Source organism: Pristis pectinata, chromosome 3 (assembly GCF_009764475.1).
Source record: "Pristis pectinata isolate sPriPec2 chromosome 3, sPriPec2.1.pri, whole genome shotgun sequence".
Taxonomy (NCBI): domain Eukaryota; kingdom Metazoa; phylum Chordata; class Chondrichthyes; order Rhinopristiformes; family Pristidae; genus Pristis; species Pristis pectinata.
In genome coordinates, this window is record NC_067407.1 from 16,505,310 (window position 1) to 16,526,619 (window position 21,310).

At 41.5% G+C, this 21,310-nt stretch overlaps 1 protein-coding gene across 1 annotated transcript in view; it reads left to right on the plus strand.

Moving 5' to 3' along the window:
- Positions 1 to 18,825, plus strand: part of tlcd4a (TLC domain containing 4a) — a 62,893-nt gene extending 44,068 nt beyond the window's left edge. Inside the window, exons 8-9 of the mRNA XM_052011686.1 lie at positions 37 to 110; positions 13,595 to 18,825. Of these exons, the coding sequence (XP_051867646.1) occupies positions 37 to 110; positions 13,595 to 13,910 (390 nt within the window). The 3' untranslated portion in view covers positions 13,911 to 18,825. The remainder of the gene's footprint in view (positions 1 to 36; positions 111 to 13,594) is intronic.
- The last annotated feature ends 2,485 nt before the right edge of the window (positions 18,826 to 21,310 follow it).

Below are 21,310 nucleotides of genomic sequence, written 5' to 3' on the forward strand. Positions count from 1 at the left end.
ATAGGTAAACTTTGAATTTTTAACTTGTTGTTTTAGGGTGAAGGAATGCTGCCTTATTTTGCTAACTTTCGTCTGATTGCAGAGTTTTCAACTCCTTTTGTTAACCAGCGGTAGGTATAGTAGTATTCTTTCTTTTTACAATATTTTTATTAAATCCATGAAAAAAAATAGTGTACATGCATCAAAAAAGAGAGTAAAAATACTGAATACATTGTGTTAAATCATACTTAAGATCACAATACTCTAGTAATCACATATAATAGTTAATAAAGGAAAAAAAATTGAAATATTTTATTATAAAAAAAATCTACTCACACTACCAAAAACCAAAGCTGTTTGATGGAAAAAAACAAGGAAAAACCCTTAAAAACGTAACAGTGTCAGCCAATATCTGTGTTTCAGTCACCAAATAAGAGATTTTGAAAATAATTCAAAAAAGGTCCCCACAAGGTTTGAAAGTCTAAGTTAGATTCAAATACTGAACACCGAATCTTCTGTAGATTCAGGTATGACATAACATCCCGTAACCATTGAGCATGAGTAGGCGGAGTAACTTTCTTCCATTTAAGCAATACAGCTCTCCTGGCTATAAGAGAAATAAAAGTTGAATGTGTAAGTCAGAAGCCTTCAAAGTTATATCTTTTTCTCCAACGATCCCAAATAGTGCAGTCAAAGGATTAAGTTTAAAATTTATTTTGAAGAGTAGAGAAAAAGTATGAAAGACCTCTGTCCAATATTTTTTAAGACTCTGACACGTCCAGAACATGTGAATTAAAGAAGCCACTCCGTTATTACATTTGTCACAGTAAGGAGATATATCGGAATAAAAAAGGGATAGTTTATCTTTAGACAAGTGAGCTTTGTGGACCACTTTAAATTGAAGGAGAGAATGACGGGCACATAATGACGAAGTATTAACCAACTTGAAAATTTCATTCCAAGTTTCCTCAGAAATTGACATCTGCAAATCTTGTTCCCAAGCGTTTTTAATTTTATCTAGTGGCACCTTACTCATTCCTAGTAATAAATATTAGATATTGAGCCATCCTGAAAGGGTTCCAAATTAAAAATTACGTCTAATAAATTTTTATCAGGACTCAAAGGAAAAGAATGTAATTGAGATCAAAGAAAATCTAATTTGCAAATATCTAAAAAAATGAGTTTTTGGTAACTTATACTTGGTAGACAATTGTTCAAACGAAGAAAGGTTTCCTCCAACAAACAGACCTAATTTGTCCCACTCTTTAAAAACTACATCAGTCATAAAAGGTTTAAAAAAATAATTAGAGAAAATGGGACTGGACAAAAAAACTCAATAAACCAAAATATTTTGTAAATTGTAACCAAAGCCTCAAAGCATGTTTAACTACTAAATTATCTGTTAGTTTATTTAATGATATTGGAAGTGAAGAACCAAGCAGAGAAATAATAGAACATTTTTTTAACAGAGCTTCCGAAGAAACCAATACTGGACAAGCCTCTTGATTAATGTAATGTAACCAAAACATAAGATTTCGTATATTGACTGCCCAGTAATAAAATAAAATCTAAAAATTAGGTAAGGCTAGACCTCCATTCTTTTTAACCTTCTGAAGGTGAACTGTATTTAGTCCAGGATGTTTATTATTCCATATGTAGGAAGATATAATTGAGTCAAGAGAGTCAAAGAAAGACTTAGGAATAAAAACAGGTAAAGCCTGAAAAAGATATATAAATTTAGGTAAAATATTCATTTTAATAGTATTAATTTGGCCAATCAATGATATAGAAAGGGGAGACCAACTTGATAAAACCCTTTTCACATGATGCAGTAAGGTGAAAAAATTTTCTTTAAATAAGTGTTTATAATTTTTAGTAATTGACACCCCCAGATAGGTAAAATGATTTCTTACAATTTTAAAAGGAATGTTAATATCAGATGGTACCAGGTTATTCAGAGGAAAAAGTTCACTCTTGTACAAGTTTAATTTGTAGCCTGAAAAATGACTAAAGCGAGAAAGTAAAGAAAGCATAGGAGGTAACGAGGCTTCAACATTAGATATAAAAAGTAATAAATTATCAGCATATAAAGAAGCTTTGTGGTTAATGCCTCTTCTGGAAATACTAAGGATACCTAGATTCTCAGAGAGAAATAGCCAAAGGTTCTAAGGCCAAATCAAAGAGCAAAGGGCTCAAAGGACATCCCTGTCTGGTTCCACGCTGAAGTTTAAAAGATTTAGAATTTTGAAAATTAGTAAGAACTCGAGCAGAAGGGGATAAATAAAGTAATTTAATCCGTTGGATAAAATCAGGCCCAAAATTAAATTTCTCTAAAGTTTTAAATAAGTAATTCCATTCAATCTGATCAAAGGCCTTCTCAGCATCTAGAGATATCACACATTCCGATATTTCCTTAGAGGGAGAATAGATAATATTCAGTAAACGATGAATATTAAAATGAGAATATTGATTTTTTTAATAAAACCAGTCTGATCATCGGATATAATTGAAGGTAAAATATTTTCCAATCTACGAGCTGGAACTTTAGATAAAATTTTAACATCCACGTTAAGTAGCGAAATTGGTCTGTACGAAGCACATTCTGTTGGGTTCTTATTTTTCTTAAGAATAAGTGAGATAGAGGCTTCATAAAAAGATCGTGGTACTCTACCCAATTTAAAAGAAGCAAAAAAAAAGCACATAAATGAGGTATAAGCAAAGAGGAAAAGGCCTTATAGAATTCTCCAGGAAATCCATCAGGACCTGGAGTCTTTCCAGAATGTAAAGACCGCACAACCTTGGCGATTTCCTTGTATGTAATAGATTGATCCAACTGTTTTCAGTTTTCAGTGGAAAGTATAGGAACGTTTAATTGGTCAAAGACATTATTCATTACAGTATTATCTTTAGGAAAATTAGAACTGTAAAGTTTAGAATAGAATTCTCTAAAAGTATCATTTATTTCTAAAAGATCAGTTGTCCTCTCACCATTGGCTTTTGAAATTTCTTTAATTTGCCATCTAGCTCTGGAGATTTTTAATTGGTTAGTCAGTAATTTACCTGTTTTATCTCCATGAATATAAAATTGACTTATCTTTTAGAAGTTGACTTTCAGTTGGATATGTTAAAAGAAGATCATATTTAGTTTTAATTTCAACTCACCTTTTATATAAAGCCGGATCTGGATCCAAAGCATATTTTTGATCTAATAGTTTCAGTTGATCAACTAGATCAGCTCTTTCTCTGTTTTTTCCTAATGCTTGCCGTATAAGAAATAATTTGACCTCTAATAAAGGCTTTGAAAGTATCCCAAACGATAAGACTAGAAATTTTCTTTTTTAAAAAAAAGAGTAATTTGTTTCTCTATAAATTTTTAAAATTTTTTATCAGATAACAAGGTTAGGTTAAAACGCCAAAATCTATTTGTCTGAGGGAGCCCAGGGAAATTTAAAGATAGAAGCACAGGAGCATGATGTGAAAGAGTAGGTATAGTAGTATTTATGAATAAAATGTCACATATAATGCTTTTGGCATGCCAAAAAATAAAACACTTGTATTTTGATTTTAGTTGTGGAATCCTAAAATGGTCTTTAATTGTTCATATGTGACCCTTACGTAGGATCAGGTGTTAGCATGTACAGTAAATCATCCAATGACTTGCAGCAAGGAAGTAATCCGCCAATCAAGACAAGTTTCTGAATGATTTACACCCTTCTGCTCTTAGCTTAATGAAAATCTTCCTGTGTGTTTTCAGAAATTATTGCATTTTCACATAAACTGTCAACTAACTTCACCATAGAAAGTTACAGTTTCTATTGAATAAATTACTTTGTGTTGCTTCAATGCAAATCAATACCCTGGCCCAGAAAAATAATAATATAAACATTCCTTCATGCAGTAAGTTCTTGTTAGATTTTAACTTTAAGTATCTTTTCTTTTGTCTCTCCTGCCTTTCAATCCAAATTTCCTTTCCCTCTTTTTGTAGCTGATATGACTTCAGTTCACCATGTTTCCTCCTTTCTATTGTTGATCCTGTAGTCGGATGTGGCGTGTTTCTGAAGGAAAAACTCGGAGACGAGGAGGTTGAATTCAAGACACACTTTACTCACACAGACAAAACGCACGCACGCCCAAGTACCCGAGAGCCTCTCCGGGCCCACGTGGGGCGGACATGACGTAAGGTTCCCACCTCCCACCGGAAGGCCCGCCCCGCAGTTCATTCACGACGCGCTCCCGTGCATCCGCCTGCGGCCGCCGATGACAATTTGAGTCCCGTGTGTACGGGCCGCTACACCACCCCCCCAGAAACTTCCATCGGGGGCATGGGGCCCCCAGTCTGTGTGTCCCGCTTGGGTGGCCTGCCCCTCCGGCGCGGTGCGAATACCCTCACCGGTTGCCCAATGTCCAAATGCGCCAGTTTGAGGCGGTCCACTGTAAAAGTCTCCTCACGGCCACCCACCTCCACGACACACGTAGACCCATTGTGCTGGATCACCTTGAAGGGTCCTTCATACGGCCGCTGTAGGGGTGACTTGTGCATGCCCCTGCGAATGAAAACGTACCCGCAATCACGGAAGTCCTTAGGGATAAAGGACAGTGTAGTGCCACGCCTGGAGGTTGGAACTGGTGCCAGGGTCCCTACCTTGTCCCGCAGCCCTGTCAGCACCTCTGCTGGCCTCCCTGCTTGACCTCGGGCCTCTGGCACGAACTCAGCTGGGACCGTCAGGGGGGTTCTGTAAACCAACTCCGCCGAGGAAGTGCCCAGGTCCTCCTTGGGGGCCATGCAGATGCCCAGTAAGACCCAGGGGAGCTCATCTGTCCAGTTGGGGCCCCTGAGGCGCGCCATCAGGGCCGACTTGAGGTGCCTGTGGAACCGCTCGACCAGACCGTTGGACTGTGGATGGTACACTGTGGTGTGATGTAGCCGGGTGCCCAGGAGTTGCACCAGTGCTGTCCACAAACCTGATGTGAACTGTGCTCCTCTGTCAGAGGTGATGTCCGCTGGGAGTCCGAACCTGGCAATCCAGTTTGTGATGAGCGTCCTGGCGCAGGATTTGGTGGACGTGTCTGCTAGCGGCATGGCCTTCGGCCATCTGGTGAACCTGTCGACCATTGTAAAGATATACCTGGCACCCGGGAGACAGGCAGGGGGCCGATGATGTCCACGTGGATGTGCTGAAACCTCCCGAGCGTCGGCTGGAACTGCTGGAGGGGGGCCTTCACATGCCGCTGGACTTTGGCGGTCTGGCAGTGTACGCAGGTCCTGGCCCAGTGCCTGACCTGCTTGCGCAAACCGTGCCAGACGAATTTGTCCGCTACCAATTTGATGGACGCCCGGATGGACAGGTGGGCCAGGTCATGTAGCGTGTCGAACACCCAGCGCCTCCGTGATGCTGGTACCACTGGCCGGGGTTTGCCAGTAGACGTGTCGCACAGGAGCCGAGCTGCTGTCGGGCCGACAGGGACGTCCTCCAACTGGAGTCCCGAAACGGCGGTGCAGTAAGCTGGGATCTCGGTGTCCACCTGTTGCGCCTGCGCCAGCGCCGTGTAGTCGATCCCTGGGGACGAGATGGTTGCTGAGTGAATGTGGGGGTGGGACAGCGTGTCGGTGACCACCTTGTTCTTCCCTGCAATGTGGCGGACGTCTGTGGTGAACTCCGAAATAAAGGAGAGGTGCCTCTGCTGCCAAGCTGACCATGAGTCCGATACCTTTGCAATGGCGAAGGTGGGGGGGGGGCTTGTGGTCTGTATACATGGTGAAATCCCTTCCTTCGAGGAAATACTGGAAACGCTGGATAGCCAGGTAGAGCGCTAACAACTTCCTGTCGAAAGCGCTGTACTTAACCTCTGGCGGTCACAGGTGTTGGCTGAAAAAGGCGAGTGGTTGCCACTGGCCCTCGACGAGTTGCTCCAGGACTCCGCCGACCGCCGTGTCGGAAGCGTCGACTGTGAGCACTGTGGATACATTGACTCTTGGGTGTACCAGGAGGGTCGCCTTTGCCAATGCCTCTTTGGCCCGCTCGAAAGCCTCCGTGGACTCCGCATCCCATGCCACCTCTTTGGCCTTGCCGGCCATTAGACTGAACGAGGGCCTCATGATGCGTGCTGCCGCCGGCACGAAACGATGGTAGAAGTTTACCATCCCCACGAATTCCTGCAGGCCCTTGACCGTGCTGGGTTTGGGAAACTGGCGGATGGCCTGGACCTTGTCCGGTAGAGGGGCGGCGCCATGCCGATTGACTCTGTGGCCCAAGAAGTCGATCTCCGTCTGCCTGAACTGGCACTACGCCAGGTTGATTGCCAGTCTGTGGTTGCTCAGGCATTGGCAGAGTTGGCACAAATGTGCCACGTGCTCTTGATGTGACTTGCTGACCACCAGGATATCGTCTAAGTAGATGAAGACGAAATCCAGGCCTCGCTCCACCGAGTCCATGAGCCTCTGGAAAGTCTGGGCGGTGTTCTTGAGGCCGAAAGGCATCCTCAGAAATTCGAACAACCCGAAGGGGGTGATGAGGGCTGTGTTGGGCACATCATCGGGGTGCACGGGGATCTAATGGTACCCCCGGACCAGATCGATTTTCGAAAAGATGGTCGCCCCGTGTAGGTTCACCGTGAAATCCTGGATGTGAGGCACCAGGTATCGGTCGGCGGTCGTGGCGTCATTGAGCCTTCTGTAGTCCCCGCAGGGCCTCCAACCTCCTGCGGACTTGGGCACAATGTGCAGCGGGGATGCCCACGGGTTGTCCGAGTGATGGATAATCCTCATCTCCTCCATCTTCCGGAACTCCTCCTTGGCGAGGTGGAGCTTGTAGGGTGGGAGCCTACGGGCTCGGGTGTGCAGCAGTGGTCCTTGTGTGGGAATGTGGTGCTGCACGCCGTGCTTGGGATCGGTTGTGGAGAACTGCAGGGTGATGTTGGAGGGGAAATCTGCCAGCACCCTGGTGAACTCGTCACCCGAGAGCATGACGGAGTCCAGGTGGAGGGCCCGTAGCTGGGCTTCCCCGAGCTGGAAAGTCTGGAATGTCTCGGTGTGGACCAAATGCCGGCCCTTCAGGTCGACCAGAAGACGGCCCATAGGAAATCCGCCCCCAGTAACGGCCGTGATACCACTGCCACTGTGAAGGTCCAAGTGAAGCAGCTGGGCCCGAAATGCAGCGGGATGGTTCGCGAGCCGTACGTTCGGATAGTGGTGCCATTTGCAGCAGTGAGATCAGGACCTGGGGCAGCGTTACGGGTGTCCATGTTGGAGGGGGGAAGAATGCTGATTTCAGCCCCGGTGTCTACCAGGAAACGTCGCCTGGAGTGTGGGTCCCAGAGGAATAGGAGGCTGTCGCGATGGCCAGCCGTTGAAGCCACTAGCGACGGCCAGCCCCGGCGTTTCCCGGAAAGGCACATAGTGGGCGGCAGTGGCACGTGTTCGAACCCCATCTCTGGTGATAAAAACACCAGTGGTCCGAACCCTCATCCTTGTCCCCCATGGGTCTCAGCGGCTTTGGTTGTGGGGCCTTGGCCTTGGGCTGTGCAGTTGTGATTAGGCAGATGGAGGCTGCTCCCCGCTGTTTACTCTGCCACAGAATGTCCGCCCTGGCCACGAGCCTGCGTGGGTTGCTGAAATCTTCAGCTGCAAGGAGGAGGCGAATGTCCTCTGGCAGTTGCTCGAGGAACAACTGCTTGAATAGAAGGCACGGCTTATGGCCGTCCATGAGCGCCAGCATATCGTTCATCAGCTCGGATGGCTGGCGGTCGCCCAGGCCATCCATGTGCAGGAACCGCGCGGCTCGCTCGCAGCGGGAGAGTCCGAAAGTATGGATTAGGAGCTCCTTGATCTTAGCGTACCTGTCCTCCGTTGGTGGCTGGTGCAGGAAGTCGATAATCTGGCCTGCCGTGTCCTGGTCGAGCGCGCTGACCACATAGTAGTACTGTGTGGCGTCAGCTGTAATGTCTCTGAGGCTGAACTGAGCCTCAGCCTGCTCGAACCAAACATGGGGCTGAGCGGCCCAGAAAGTTGGGAGCTTGAGCGAGACTGCGTTGTGCGAGTTGTTGGAATGCATGTCGCGGGTTCCAGATGCCGTCTGGAAGCGTCCGGGTCACCAAATGTAGTCGGACGCGGCGCTTTTCCAAAGGAAAAACTCGGAGACGAGGAGGTTGAATTCAAGACGCACTTTCACAGACAAAACGTGCGCGCGCCAAGTACCCGAGAGCCTCTCCGGGCCCCCGTGGGGTGGACGTGACGCAAGGTTCCTGCTGGAAGGCCCGCCCCACGGTTCGTTCATGACGCACTCCTGCGCGTCTGCCTGTGGCTGCTGATGGCATTTCGAGTCCCGTGTGTACGGGCCGCTACAATCCTTTCTTTTGTTGGTTTGGAATGTGCAGTGTTAATCCTGTCTTTCAGGAAAATTCCTTAGTATTAACAGGTTACACCTCCAGCAAACAATGGGACAACAGTTGTGCCAAGGGGCGAGAGGGGAAAAAGTCAACAAATGGGGCATTCACTGGGAAACCCTGGGCCAGTATAATTGAAATTATTTAAAAAACAAGCAAGAATGAATTTCAAACATCATCATTGATTTAATATTTTATATTTATTAGGACCTGAGCCCCTTTTTTTCAGGTTATGTATTTGGCCATTTGTAATTATTTTATTTTCAGTGTTACTTGTAGCCCTCTATTTCTGTTTTCTGGTAGTTGCTGGGAGTAATTTTTGCAACCTTTCAACAGTATCAGATTGTGTAAATTTATACATTTAAAAATAGGAAATGCTCAAAACACTCAGCAGGTGAAGCAGTGTTTGTGGAAAGAACTGCAGAGTTAACATTTTCGATTGAAGAACAGAAATAGTTGTGATGAAGGGTTTTCGACTTGAAACATTAACTCAGTAGCTCTTTCCACAGAAGCAGTGTGAACTGCTAAGTGTTTACAGCAACTGCATTTTTTCTTACTGTAGAAGTTTGTGCATCTGGTTTATGTGCAAACTGACCAAGATGTCCCTTTAGTGATCCTCTAAATACTTGAGGTGGCTTTGCCAAGCACCGCCCTTACATGGAGTCAGAGTTGTACAGTACAGGAACAGGCTTTTCAGCCCAACTTGTCCACGCTGACTAAGGTGCCTACCCAAGCTAGTACTATTTGCCAGCACTTGACCCATCCCTCTAAACCTTTCCTATCCATGTACTTGTCCAAATGCCTTTTAAATGTTGTAATTGATCTGCCTTTACCACTTCCTCTGGCAGCTCATGTAATATGCCCACTAATCCCCTGTGTTGGAAAAAGTTGCCCCTCAGATCTCAGAGAAAGACTATGACAATCTACCCTATCTCTGCCCCTCATGATTTTATAAACCTCTATAAGGTCACTCCTCGGCCTCCTTCACTTGAGGGAAAACGGACCCTACCGATCCAATCTCTCCTGATGACTCAAGTCCTAAAGTCCAGGCAACATTCCTGTGAATCTTTTCTGCACCTTCTCTGTTGCGTGGTGACTGGAACTGCACACAGTCCTCCAAGTGCAGTTGCACCAGTGTCTTGTACAGGTGATGTCCCAACTCCTATACTCAATGCCTCAGCCAGTGAAGGTAAGCATGCTATATGCTGCCTTAACCACCCTTTCTAACTGTGCTGCCGCTTTTGGGGAAACTATGTACTTGTACCCCTAGGGCTCTGTTCAACAACACAGCCCTGCCGTTCAGTGTGCACATCCTGCCCTAGTTTATCTGCCCAAAATGCATCACTTCACACTTTATTCTGCTCTGTGGTTTTGGTCTCGCTCTTGGTTTTCATATTCACCCTCCTGGAAAAGGAATCCAGGGCAAGGTTTGCAGTCAGCTGAAACTGTTTTTCTCTTCTCCCAAAAATATGGATCTTATTAGTCCCAATGGTCTTTGTTCTTGTATCCAGGTAGATGTTAGGTTTGTTGCTTAAAAACAATGAAACCTGTAGCTTATGTTGGATGTATTAAGCATCTTTGCTATTCATTCTGTTTGATTTAACGGGTAGTGGCCACAAGCTACTCATCTAAGAAATGTATTTGAAATTGGGAATAGAGAGGGATGAATACTGAAGTCCATGCCAGTACCCAGGAACCAATATTAGTTTTGTTCACAAACTTGCACATTGGCTGCAGAGCATTATTTTATCATCTGAGTATCATCCTGGCACACTGATTGGTAGCTGTGGTCCCAGTGTATTCAAGACAGTTCCTTGGTAGTGTCAACTCCATTGAGCTATGTTTAGCTCTTCGCTAAGTGACCTTCCACTAGTTATGAAGGCAGAATTCACCCCATTTGCAGTTCCTCTATAGTTAGTCCTCCCTGATATCCATCATTTGTGTTCAGCACTGAACCCATCCATGTAAAGTTGACCAATTCTCATTGAGTAGTACAACTCAAAACTTTAAAGTTTATTGAAATGAAATAACTTTACTCTTAAAATACTAAAAATAATATAACCTAAGATATCCTAAAAATACTAAAGAATTCTATGATACAAGATTATGTGAATAGAAAAATTTACAAACTATAATAAAGTACCATGCATTGTTGCAGTCTTTGTACTCTAACAATCTTACACAGTTCATAACTCGTATTCATTCAAATCCCATTTAATTAGCTCAAACTCTAAATCTGGAAGCAGCTCACTGGAGTTACCGTATATACGGGTTGATCAGACCTGTCTGTAGTTCCTCTGCAAAACTGTCCATGTTTGTCCCCAGATCTCCCACTTTCTATAATAAAAAGAGTTATGATCATGACATTTGATTGATGCAAGACCCTCCCTTTGTGATTATCCTTCCTGTACACAGTTTATTCCTTGTAAGGCCACGCACCTCACCCAATTAGTCTTATGTCATTGAAAGTTGTTTTGCTGTCAACACCTTGAAAAGTTTCTACTCTACTGAAATTCAGGAGACAGACTGTGGATAAAATGGAACTTAACTTGTGTCCTTGGGTAAATCTTGTTTGGTGAACGGGAAGAACTTCTTCTCACATCTTCAACTTACAGACTGACTTTTTAAAATTACTTTCAACAAAGGACCTGTGGCCTCAGAATGCTGGGTTGAATTTTGATCAATTGTTAGTCAGTATTTGGTCAAACTGGAGTTAAATGCACACTTAATTGAAGGTACTTCCTCTGCCTATGATAGGAAAATATCTTGTGCCACAACCTGGATGACATTTGGGCTTGAGCTGACAAGTTATCTGGCAATGTTTGCCCCATGTGAATGCTGTACAGCAACAACTTCCTCCTGACTTTCAATGTCAATTCTCTCACAATCAACACCCTGAGGTGGGAGTTGACTGACAGTGTAATTGGATTAGCCATGACTATGAGGTTAGGCCATAAAACATAGGAGCAGAATTAGCCATTTGATCATGGCTGATTTATTATTCCCTCTCAGCCCCATTCTCCTGCCTTCTCCCCATAACCTATGATGCCCTTACTAATCAAGAACCTGTCAACCTCTGCTTTAAATGTACCCAATGACTTGGCCTCCACAGCCGTCTGTGGCAGTGAATTCCACAGATTCGCCACTCCCTGGCTAAAGAAATTCCTCCTTATTTCTGTTCTAAAGGGATGTCCTTTTATTCTGAGGCTGTGCCCTCTGGTCCTAGCCTCTCCCACTACCGGAAACATCCTCTCCACATCCACTCTATCCAGGCCTTTCAATCTTCGGTAGGTTTCAATGAGATCCCCCCTCATTCTTCTAAACTCCAGCAAGTACAGGCCCAGAGCCATCAAACACTCCTCGTACATTAGCCTTTTTATCCCTGGGATAATTGTTGTAAACCTCCTCTGGACCCTCTCCAACATCAGCTCATCCTTCCTTAGAAATGGGGCCCAAAACTGCTCTGACCAACGCCTTATAAAGCCTCAGCATTATGTCCTTGCTTTTATATTCTGGTCCTCTCAAAATGAATGCTAACATTGCATTTACCTTTCTTACTACTGAATCAATAATTGAGGATAGTCTGAGTAATTTACCATGAGACGGGAGTTTGGTGGACTATTTACCATTTGCCTGTTCTGTTGTAGGTGCAACATTCAGCTTCATATTATTTGGGTTGAAACAGTCTATTTTATGGGTACCTTTTGTCCTGCTCTCTGTATTGACTGCTTTTACCACTGCAGAATGCACAGCAACAACTTGCCAAGCTTCCCAGCCTTATAGCATCTTCCATTGAAAAGGACAAGAGTTGTTGTACTGCACTGGGATTGCACACACCATCTACTCAAACATACGTCATTACTCTTTGTCAATATCCTGCAGTTCTTGGCCAAATGCCTCTGTAAAAATGCCATTATCAAAAATACCAGAACCATTTCAGAAGGACCATCGCTGCTTAATTATGTTTTAATATGCTTTTAAAGTGTGGTGGTTTCATTCAAGCAGGATACCATGCGAGGTGAAAAGAGAGTGAGAGTGTTAGACAGTGACAAACTGAGAACTTTGAACCCATAATGCTTATATATCTGAATACAAGTCTGCTTTCTTAGTGCCAATTTGGCTTGGTAGCAAATTAGTTAATGTGTGAACCCCTCAGTCTTGTGGTCAAGATAAATATTCCATCAAATTTGAACCCAAAATTAGAGCAGCAGTTTTTAATATTAGTTGAACTTATACTGGCGTGCAGATGGTTAGGAGTGTGACAGACTTTTCTGTGACTTTAGCCAGTTGGATGAACAAAGATAGGGTCAATGGCCTTCCTTGTTTCTAAACAATCGTTGTATAAATTTAATTTTTTCCCCTATGCTCTAATGGTTGTCATCAAAATTGAATGTCAAAAATGACTTGCTATTACTCCTTTTTATATATTAAAAAAAAGTGCACCAATCAATCCACTGGAGAGAAGTATAGATTAATGCACAATTTAACTGTCTGATTTTTCTTTAGTGCCAGTGTGGGTGGGTGAAAAATCTATCAAGGTTGACAAAGAAGTTCCTCGATGTAAAGAGACAGGTTCTTATCATTTACAACACCATAGCTCTGTGGATAGCTTACTACAAAAGGGAACTGATGACTGTCACATCAAATTTTGATGTTATCCACCCAGGCATCAGGAAGATTGTGGAAAAATTTGTGCAAAATCTTGTGCCTCTGTATTTATGCCAGCTGTTCCAGTTTGATTATGACTTTGTATTGATTATAAAACTGCATGTATTGTCAGGAATTATGGTTTCCATACTGGTAATCTTGATTGCAGGAAAACTTGCAGAAATGCTATTACCCAGAACTTTACCTCTCGGATGGGAAAGTTTGAAAAGAGAGGATGGGAAAGAGAAATTCCTAATTGCTATACCAGTAGAATTTATTTTGTGTTTTTAGCAACCAACACAATCACATTAGTGAGATTTTAATTCTTTAGTCCTGATTTTACTCAGTTTTACATGAATATCGCCCCTTTAATGAACTTCTAGCTATTACAATTGGGAAAAGAGAGAGTGACTTAAACATGTGGCCTGGACCACAATTTCAGTTCTTGGTCATTAAAATATGTTATTAATTTGGTTGTCAGTTTATGGTTGAATTGTCATGTGATAATGAAGATGCAAAAGCATAAATTGTATTTTTGTTATGTGTTAGATTCAAAGTGTCTCTTATCATTGTGTTTGCTTTTCAGGTGGTTTTTTGAAGTATTAGGTTATCCAAAAACTTCCAAACCAAATATTATTAATGGGTTTCTGATGGCACTGATATTCTTCCTGGTGAGAATTGCTGTCATGCCCCCATACTATAACAAAATGATTTCCACATTTGGAACGGAGGCCTTTAACAAGCTTGGACTACAAGCACAACTTACTTGGATCATTGCTAGTATTTGCTTAGATGTTATGAATTTAATGTGGATGCATAAAATCGGAAAGGGATGCCACAAAGTTTTGCTTGCGTGCAAGAAGGAAAAGGCGGACATCCAAGAAAATGGAAAACAACAGTAGAGACTCCCTTTTACTTTGTCATCCTTAGGTTTTTCTCTGAAGGTACTTATAGTTGGGATCTTGTGCACATAAGCCAACAATGTACTGTATTAGTTCAAAGTACTGTACATAAATACAGGCGACCATTGCATTTTGGAACTTATAAACCCATAACATTTATGACCATGCAAAGATGAAGTATGCAAACTGAATATTCACTGAATAACTGCTGCTTGATATGTTTTCTTGCGTATGAAAGAGTAAATGGAGGCACCTGAGTTGCATGCAAGTTACATCCAACCCTGGGATATCTCCATAAAAGCACGACTTTAGGTTTGCACTGTTTATTTTGGAAAACTTTGTGATGCTCTGAATGTTGCGAGCCAATTGTACACCTTCATCAGAATTTTTTCTTGCCATGAAGAAAGTTATGATTTTTATTTTGGAAACTTGCAAACAAAAGCCTTTGAAGACACTCATGCCATCAACCTACAACAACGTTCCTCTTTTGGAAACTTGCTAGATAATGATTTGCATTTATATAGTGCCTTCTGTCTAGAAAAAAAGTAAAGATGCTTTGCGCATCCATGAGAAAGACAGTCCTGCAGGCTGGGAAGATCAAATGTGTCTAAATGCATGCAGAAATGAAATTCCTGTTAATAATTTTTTATCTGTATTTCACTGTCCAATTTCAAGAAATTTCATCATGAGAAGTCAAAGTTGATCTGCTGGCGATCTGGAACATTTATTGTGCACAATAGATTGTTGGTTGTCTTGATTATTAGTAACAGTGTACTAGATATATAGGAATTTTTATATGTCAAACCTCAAAATTGTTAATAGTTTTACACATTCACAGAAATTGTAGCCGCTGTAATTTTAAGATTTAACCTTGTAAAATATTTACTAGTAATGCTGAATTTTTATTAATTTCTTGTTTCGAGTAATGTTCAGGTTGAATATAAATTTGGGCAAAAATGTATTGTAGGTTTTAACAGACCTGTGAATCTGGTTTCTTTTAGGAACAAGGAATAGGCATTAAGACCTTAGTTGATAAGAGTATATTAAGTGTATCTTGAATATAGCAATAACACCTGATCCAGAGTCTACTTTGACGTATTGTTAGTCTTGTCAATCTCACGTTTTAATATTGATAAAAACTGTTTAAATCATGACCTCAATGCCCTCCAAGGCATTGGCACTTCTGTGTTTACAATACAGAATTGATACAAAGGTTTGTTCCACTCTAATGCTTATCCATTGTGGAGGCTGGTTTGAAACTGCAGGTTTTTTAATTGTACAGTTTGTAGGGTATTAGTTATATTATTAGATAATATAAGTGTGGAAGGTTGGTGAAACTGTCCATACAATAGGACATCACCTGATGCCAAAAATCCTATTTTGTAAATAATTGTGCCACTAAATCTTGCAGGCAACACCCATTGGTACTTTAAGGTTCATTAATTATTATAGAGGTTCTGTGGAAGAAGTCAGTTAAATTACAGTGAACTAAGTTTCAACCTGAGTTTTGGTGGCACACTAACAGGTAGTGGAGCTGCTGCTCAGCTTCAGTGACCCAGGCTCAATCCTGATCTCTGTGGGTTGACCATGTGGGTTTCCTCCAGGTGAGCCAGTTTCCTTCCCCGTTCCAAAGAGGTGCGTGTTGGTATGGTAATTGGTCACTGGAAATGGTCCCCAGAGTGAGGGTGAATGTAGTATCTGGTGGGGAGAATAAAATGGATTAGGGTAGGAAGGGTGCTTGATGGTCGGTGTGGTCTTGGTGCGACAAAGGGCCTGTTTCCGTGCTGTATCTCTCTTTGACACATTTGTTTTCATTTTCACCAAGGTTAAATGAATGAGTACACAGAGCCTCAATGGGCAGCTAAGAATGGGTTTAACCTACTGAGTCAAATCAGATAGGTAATGCTTATTGTTTGTATTTTATATATTGATATACTTATGGTTCTGCTACTCTTTGTAAGATCATGCAATGCAACTGAGTACTAAACTAGAATGAGAATAGTGCAGTGTTTATGCTCATAAGAGTTCTTAAATCTATCCTAAAACACACTTGATTAGACCCTGTGATCAGTCTGCTGTTCAGATCCACTAAGTCTGCTTTAGCACTTGCACAGTAACTGAAGCACACCCCTGGGACATGCATCTTTAAACTTTAAAAACATTTGTGTTAGTTTATCAAACCTTAATTTATTTGTATATTTTCCTACACATCAAATTGTTGCTTGTGCCTTTGTATATCTGATTTTTAAGAACATTTTTCACCATGTCAGTCAAGCTAGCTGGAGGGGTGAATTGCCTTATTTATTATCACCAAAGTATGGTTGTACATTCCTTTTCATCAATAACTCCTTTTCTAGTAAGTCAAAGGACACAAAGGAGTCACAATTTATGTAAAAAGCTATTAGCTTATATTGGAATTTGATTGTATGTTGCAAATGAAACTATTGCAAAGTTAAAGAACACCCGACTGAGTTGAGGGCACTGTTTATCTGTTGTCATTTAAAGATGCTGACCCAAAACTATATTGCCCAGCAAACCCAGCCCCCCAATGTTCAAGCTGTGTGATTCAGCAGTCTTTATTTTTGGGAAAGAATGGTCTAACTACTTTGCTGTAAGTACCATTGTTTAAAATTATTTTAAGCCTGTAGTTTTAAGTAAAATACCTAGCATTGAAGGCTCTTTTAAGTTCCATATCAAATTATGGGCTTGTATATGAAGAAACTAAGTTTTTGAACTATATAGCTCATTATATACCAAATTATCTGTGAATTCTTGTACATGATAAATAGCTTCTAGTTTATTATTTCAGCAACTCTTTTGACGCATGGATATATACATGTGTAATATTTTTATAACTGACAAAGTTAAGGATCAAAAAAAAATTTGAGCTTTGAAAAATTGTTTGATTTTCCACCACATTGGGGGTGGCATGGTAGCATAGCAGTTAGCTATTATAGCGCCAGCGATTGGGATTCAATTCCTGCCACTGTCTGTAAGGAGTTTGTACGTTATCCCCATGACTGCATGGGCTTCCTCCGGGTGCTCCGGTTTCCTCCCACATTCCAAAGACATATGGGTTAGTAGGTTAACATGGGTATAATTGGGCGGTGTGAGCTTGTTGGGTCAGAGGGGCCTGTTACTGTGCTGTATAAATAAAGTTTTACATTGCCTCTACTGTTTTATGTTAGTCTTGGTGATTTAAGAGTAGCAATTAGTCTTGGATATATAACATTGCAAACTTTTTATTTTTCCATTTGAAGTCCCATTGAAATTTTGAGCATATATAAAATTACCTTGGAATATAAAAACTGTAGGGCCTCATAATTTGGACAAACTAGTTCCAGGTTTGATTTCTGTTCTGTGAATTTCTTAATCTCAGCTGAATGTGGCATTTAAACTACCAAAGATTGCATAAGCCTTTACTAGTCAATGAAGGAGAAAACCTATGAGGGTTCGGAGTCCTTATCGATGCCTTCTCCTGAAAAGTGTACCATTGCGAATGTCTGGTATGTTAGGGTTGCTAGTGATGTTCTCATTGATCAAATAGCTGGTTGAAATTTTGCTGTCCAAAACCCACATATGGATTTGATACAATTGTTACATGTTGGGTGCTATTGTACCTGCAGCTGTACCCTAGCAAGAGCCAGCATCTTCATAATGCAAAAGGAAAATTGTTCTTTTTTTACTAAAATTATATATGTATTTATAGCTTATTTAAAAGTACACTCCAGGTGGACTGTGTATAAATTTTTCCAAAATTCCAAGAACTATTTATTCTAATCGAGGAAAGCTTGTTACAGGTCATACGTTCGTATATGATAAGGTGTTTATTTTTTGACTAGTAGCTATATTTAATGCATATATTGTTTTAATGCATTTGGCCTTTGTGATAAAAATGGTTAAATATTATTTAAGAATTGTTTTTATCGTGAAAGGACTATGTAGTTGTACTTGTGCTTCTGTTTTCTCTTTGCCTACTTTTTTATCCGTACGTTTTGTTTATGAACCAGAAAGTGGCTTTTTTGTAAATTATTTTGAGGCATGTTTCCTTCAAGTGCTGATTAGTCCTAAATCTCATTTTAAAAACTTATTTTTTGAGACTTTTTAAGGAGGACAATGGTTGCATTTGTAATGCCAACAGGATTGTCAATAAATGTAGTCAAATAACATCATACTAAGAAAAGCTAATATAATGAGGCAATACCAATAACTAATGTTTAGATGTTTAATGTTATCAATCTTAATGTTGTGAAACTGTTGAATATTAGCACAATGTAGTTGATATTGTTTGCTAGTTAAAATCTATGCAAAATATTTGCAAGTTACAGGAAGGTTTTGATGAGTATGGGGTAAGTGATTCCAGTGACTATAAAAGAGATTACAGACTTAACATGGGTGACATGAGAAAAAAATGGAGGCAATTTGTCATGACCTGCCTGACAGGGTGGTGAGAACAGATTCAGCAGTAATTTTCAAAAGAAATTTGAATAAATACTCCAAGGGGAAATACTTGATGGAAAGAAGCATGGAAGTGGGTTGAATCGAATTTCCAAGAGTCACTGTGACAAGATGGGATAGTCGGCCACATGCCCTTATTTTGTGTCATATCTTTCGAAGTGATTAAAGATTTCCTATTTAAAAATTGCAAGTTAACACAATGTCCTAAGTAAGAATTTTGGTGAATTCAGTTCACTTTATCAAATGTAAATATCATTTGCATATAATTTTGCATTTCTCATGCTGCTGAAAACTATACCTCAGTTGATACTGAAAGCATTGTACCTTATTGCTTTTGCAGTTTTTAATTCTGATTTAAATTTATCTCACACGATCCAGCTGTAGAGGCCTTTGCTTAAGATTTGAACAATTTACTGAAAGATCCTATTATAAATGAAAATAAAGGATATGTTCTGGTCATTGGTTTTCTGAAAAATTATTTGTATCAATTCCAACATGAAGTTTTTTGTCACAGTTGAGTTTGTTGTCATATGCACAAGTGCGTATTTGCACAGGTACAATGAAAAACTTACTTGCAGCAGCATCACAGGCACATAGCATCAGATACACAACATTCACCAGAAAAACATGATTATAAGATGTACATCATTTTTACAAGAAAGAACACAATTAAAACAAAAAAAAACAAAGTCCGTTGTAGTGCAAGGTGATCGTAGTGTTGCTATACCGTGGTAGTGATTAGGGTTGTGCCGGTTGGTTCAAGAACCAAATAGTTGAAGGGAACTAGCTGTTCTTGAATCTGGTGGTGTGGGACTTAAGACTTATGTAGCTCTTACCCAATGGTAGCTGTGAAGATGGTATGGCCCAGATGGTGGGGATCTTTGATGTTGCTGCCTTGAGGCAGTGCCTCATGTGGATACTACCGATAGTGGAGAGAGATATGCCCGTGATATATTGGGCTGAGTCCACTGCTCTCTGCAGCTGCTTGCATTCCTGTGCATTCAAATTCCCATACCAGGCCATGATGCAACCACTATATGTGCCTAAATAATAAGTGGCAGTAGGCTTTGTGCTGGGAATGCCTGACTGACTATCAGGTGAGAACAAGATCATAAATACAAAATGCTGAGATATGGGGAGATTAACTGCTTCATGGTGGGTAGAGTTTTCTGCTTGTTTAAAAGTGATATGCAATCTTTATCCTGACAAACTTGGTACTAACTGGTATCAGGGTTGGAATCTTCTTGTTCAAACACGCACAGCTCCAGAAAGTGGTTATGAAGTGACAATGGCTGACCATTTACCTGCTTACTAATGTGCACTTTAGGTTCTACTGGGATCACTCATTTCCCAACCTTGGTCCAGATATGGTCAGAATAACTTAATTCCAAAGGCAAGGTGAAAGTTTGACACTGAGGTAGTGTTTGAATTGAGTGTGACTTCTGGGATCCTCAGCAAAACTGAAGTCGATTAGAATTATGTGAAAAATTCTAAAGTCCTAATGAGAGTTTTGAACAAAGGAAGATGATTGTGATTGTTGTGGGCAAGTCATTTTAACACCAGGATATCACTTAGTTCCCAAGCCCAATAATCTTCAGCTGCACCACTTCCATCATGAGGTCAGAAGAGGTAACCTTTAATGCTTTCGGTGTTAATTTCTATTTGCAATTTCCCAGACAACAAAACAAAGCCTGGAGAACTTTTAAAACTTGGGCTGATGTGCAAATGGCAAGTAAAGATTACCTGCTCCTATCATTCAAGGGGATTATTGTTGTCTTGGCTCATAGATGATTGGTGGGGCTATTGTTTAGTAGAAGCTTAACTAATTCAGCCACATAGATGCTTGGAGCAATTTAGAAGTACAGTTTTATGCAGGAAGGACTAGATTCCTGGCACCTTCAAAACTTGCACTCTCTCTACTAGACACGAGTCAGGTGTGGGATGCAATATTCTCCATGTGCCTGCATAAAAGCAGTTAACATACGAGGAGCTCCGTACCATGTAGGACAAAGCAATCTGATCAGCATTTCATCCACTCCACCTTTGCTACATCTCCCACGGTGTTTACCATCAATAGGAGACACTGCAGCAAATGGTGTCATGACAACAATCTTTCCCTCAGTGTCAGCAAGACAAAAGAGCTGGTCATTGACTTAAGGAAAAGGGGTGGTGTACATGCACCTGTTTACATCAATGGTGCTGAGGTCAAGACGGTTGAGAGCTTCAAGTTCCTGGGAGTGAACATCACCAACAGCCTGTCCTGGTCAAATCACATAGATGCCACGGCCAAGTAAACTCACCAGTGCCTCTACTTCCTCAGGAGGCTAAAGAAATTCTGTTTGTCCCCTTTGACTCTCACCAACTTTTACAGATGCACCATAGAAAGCATTCTATCTGGATGTATCACGGCTTGGTACGGCCACTGCTCTGCCCAGGACCACAAGAAGCTGCAGAGAGTTGTGGACACAGCCCAGCATATCACGGATACCAGTCTCCCCTCCTTGGACTCTGTCTTTACCTCTCGTTGTCTTGGTGAAGCAGCCAGCATAATCAAAGACCCCACCCACCCGGGACATTCTCTCTTCTCTCCTCTTCCATCGGGTAGAAGATACAGGAGCCTGAGGGCACGTACCACCAGACTGCTTCTAACCCCACCGTGATAAGACTATTGAATGGTTCCCTTATACAATGAGATGGACTATGACCTCATGATCTACCTTGTTGTGACCTTGCACCTTATTGCACTGCACTTTCTCTGTAGCTGTGACACTTTACTCTGTACTGTTATTGCTTTTACCTGTACTACATCAATGCACTCTGTACTAACTCAATGTAACTGCACTGTGTAATGAATTGACCTGTACGATCGGTTTGTAAGACAAGCTTTTCACTATACCTCGGTACAAGTGACAATAATAAACCCATACCAATACCAACTTGGC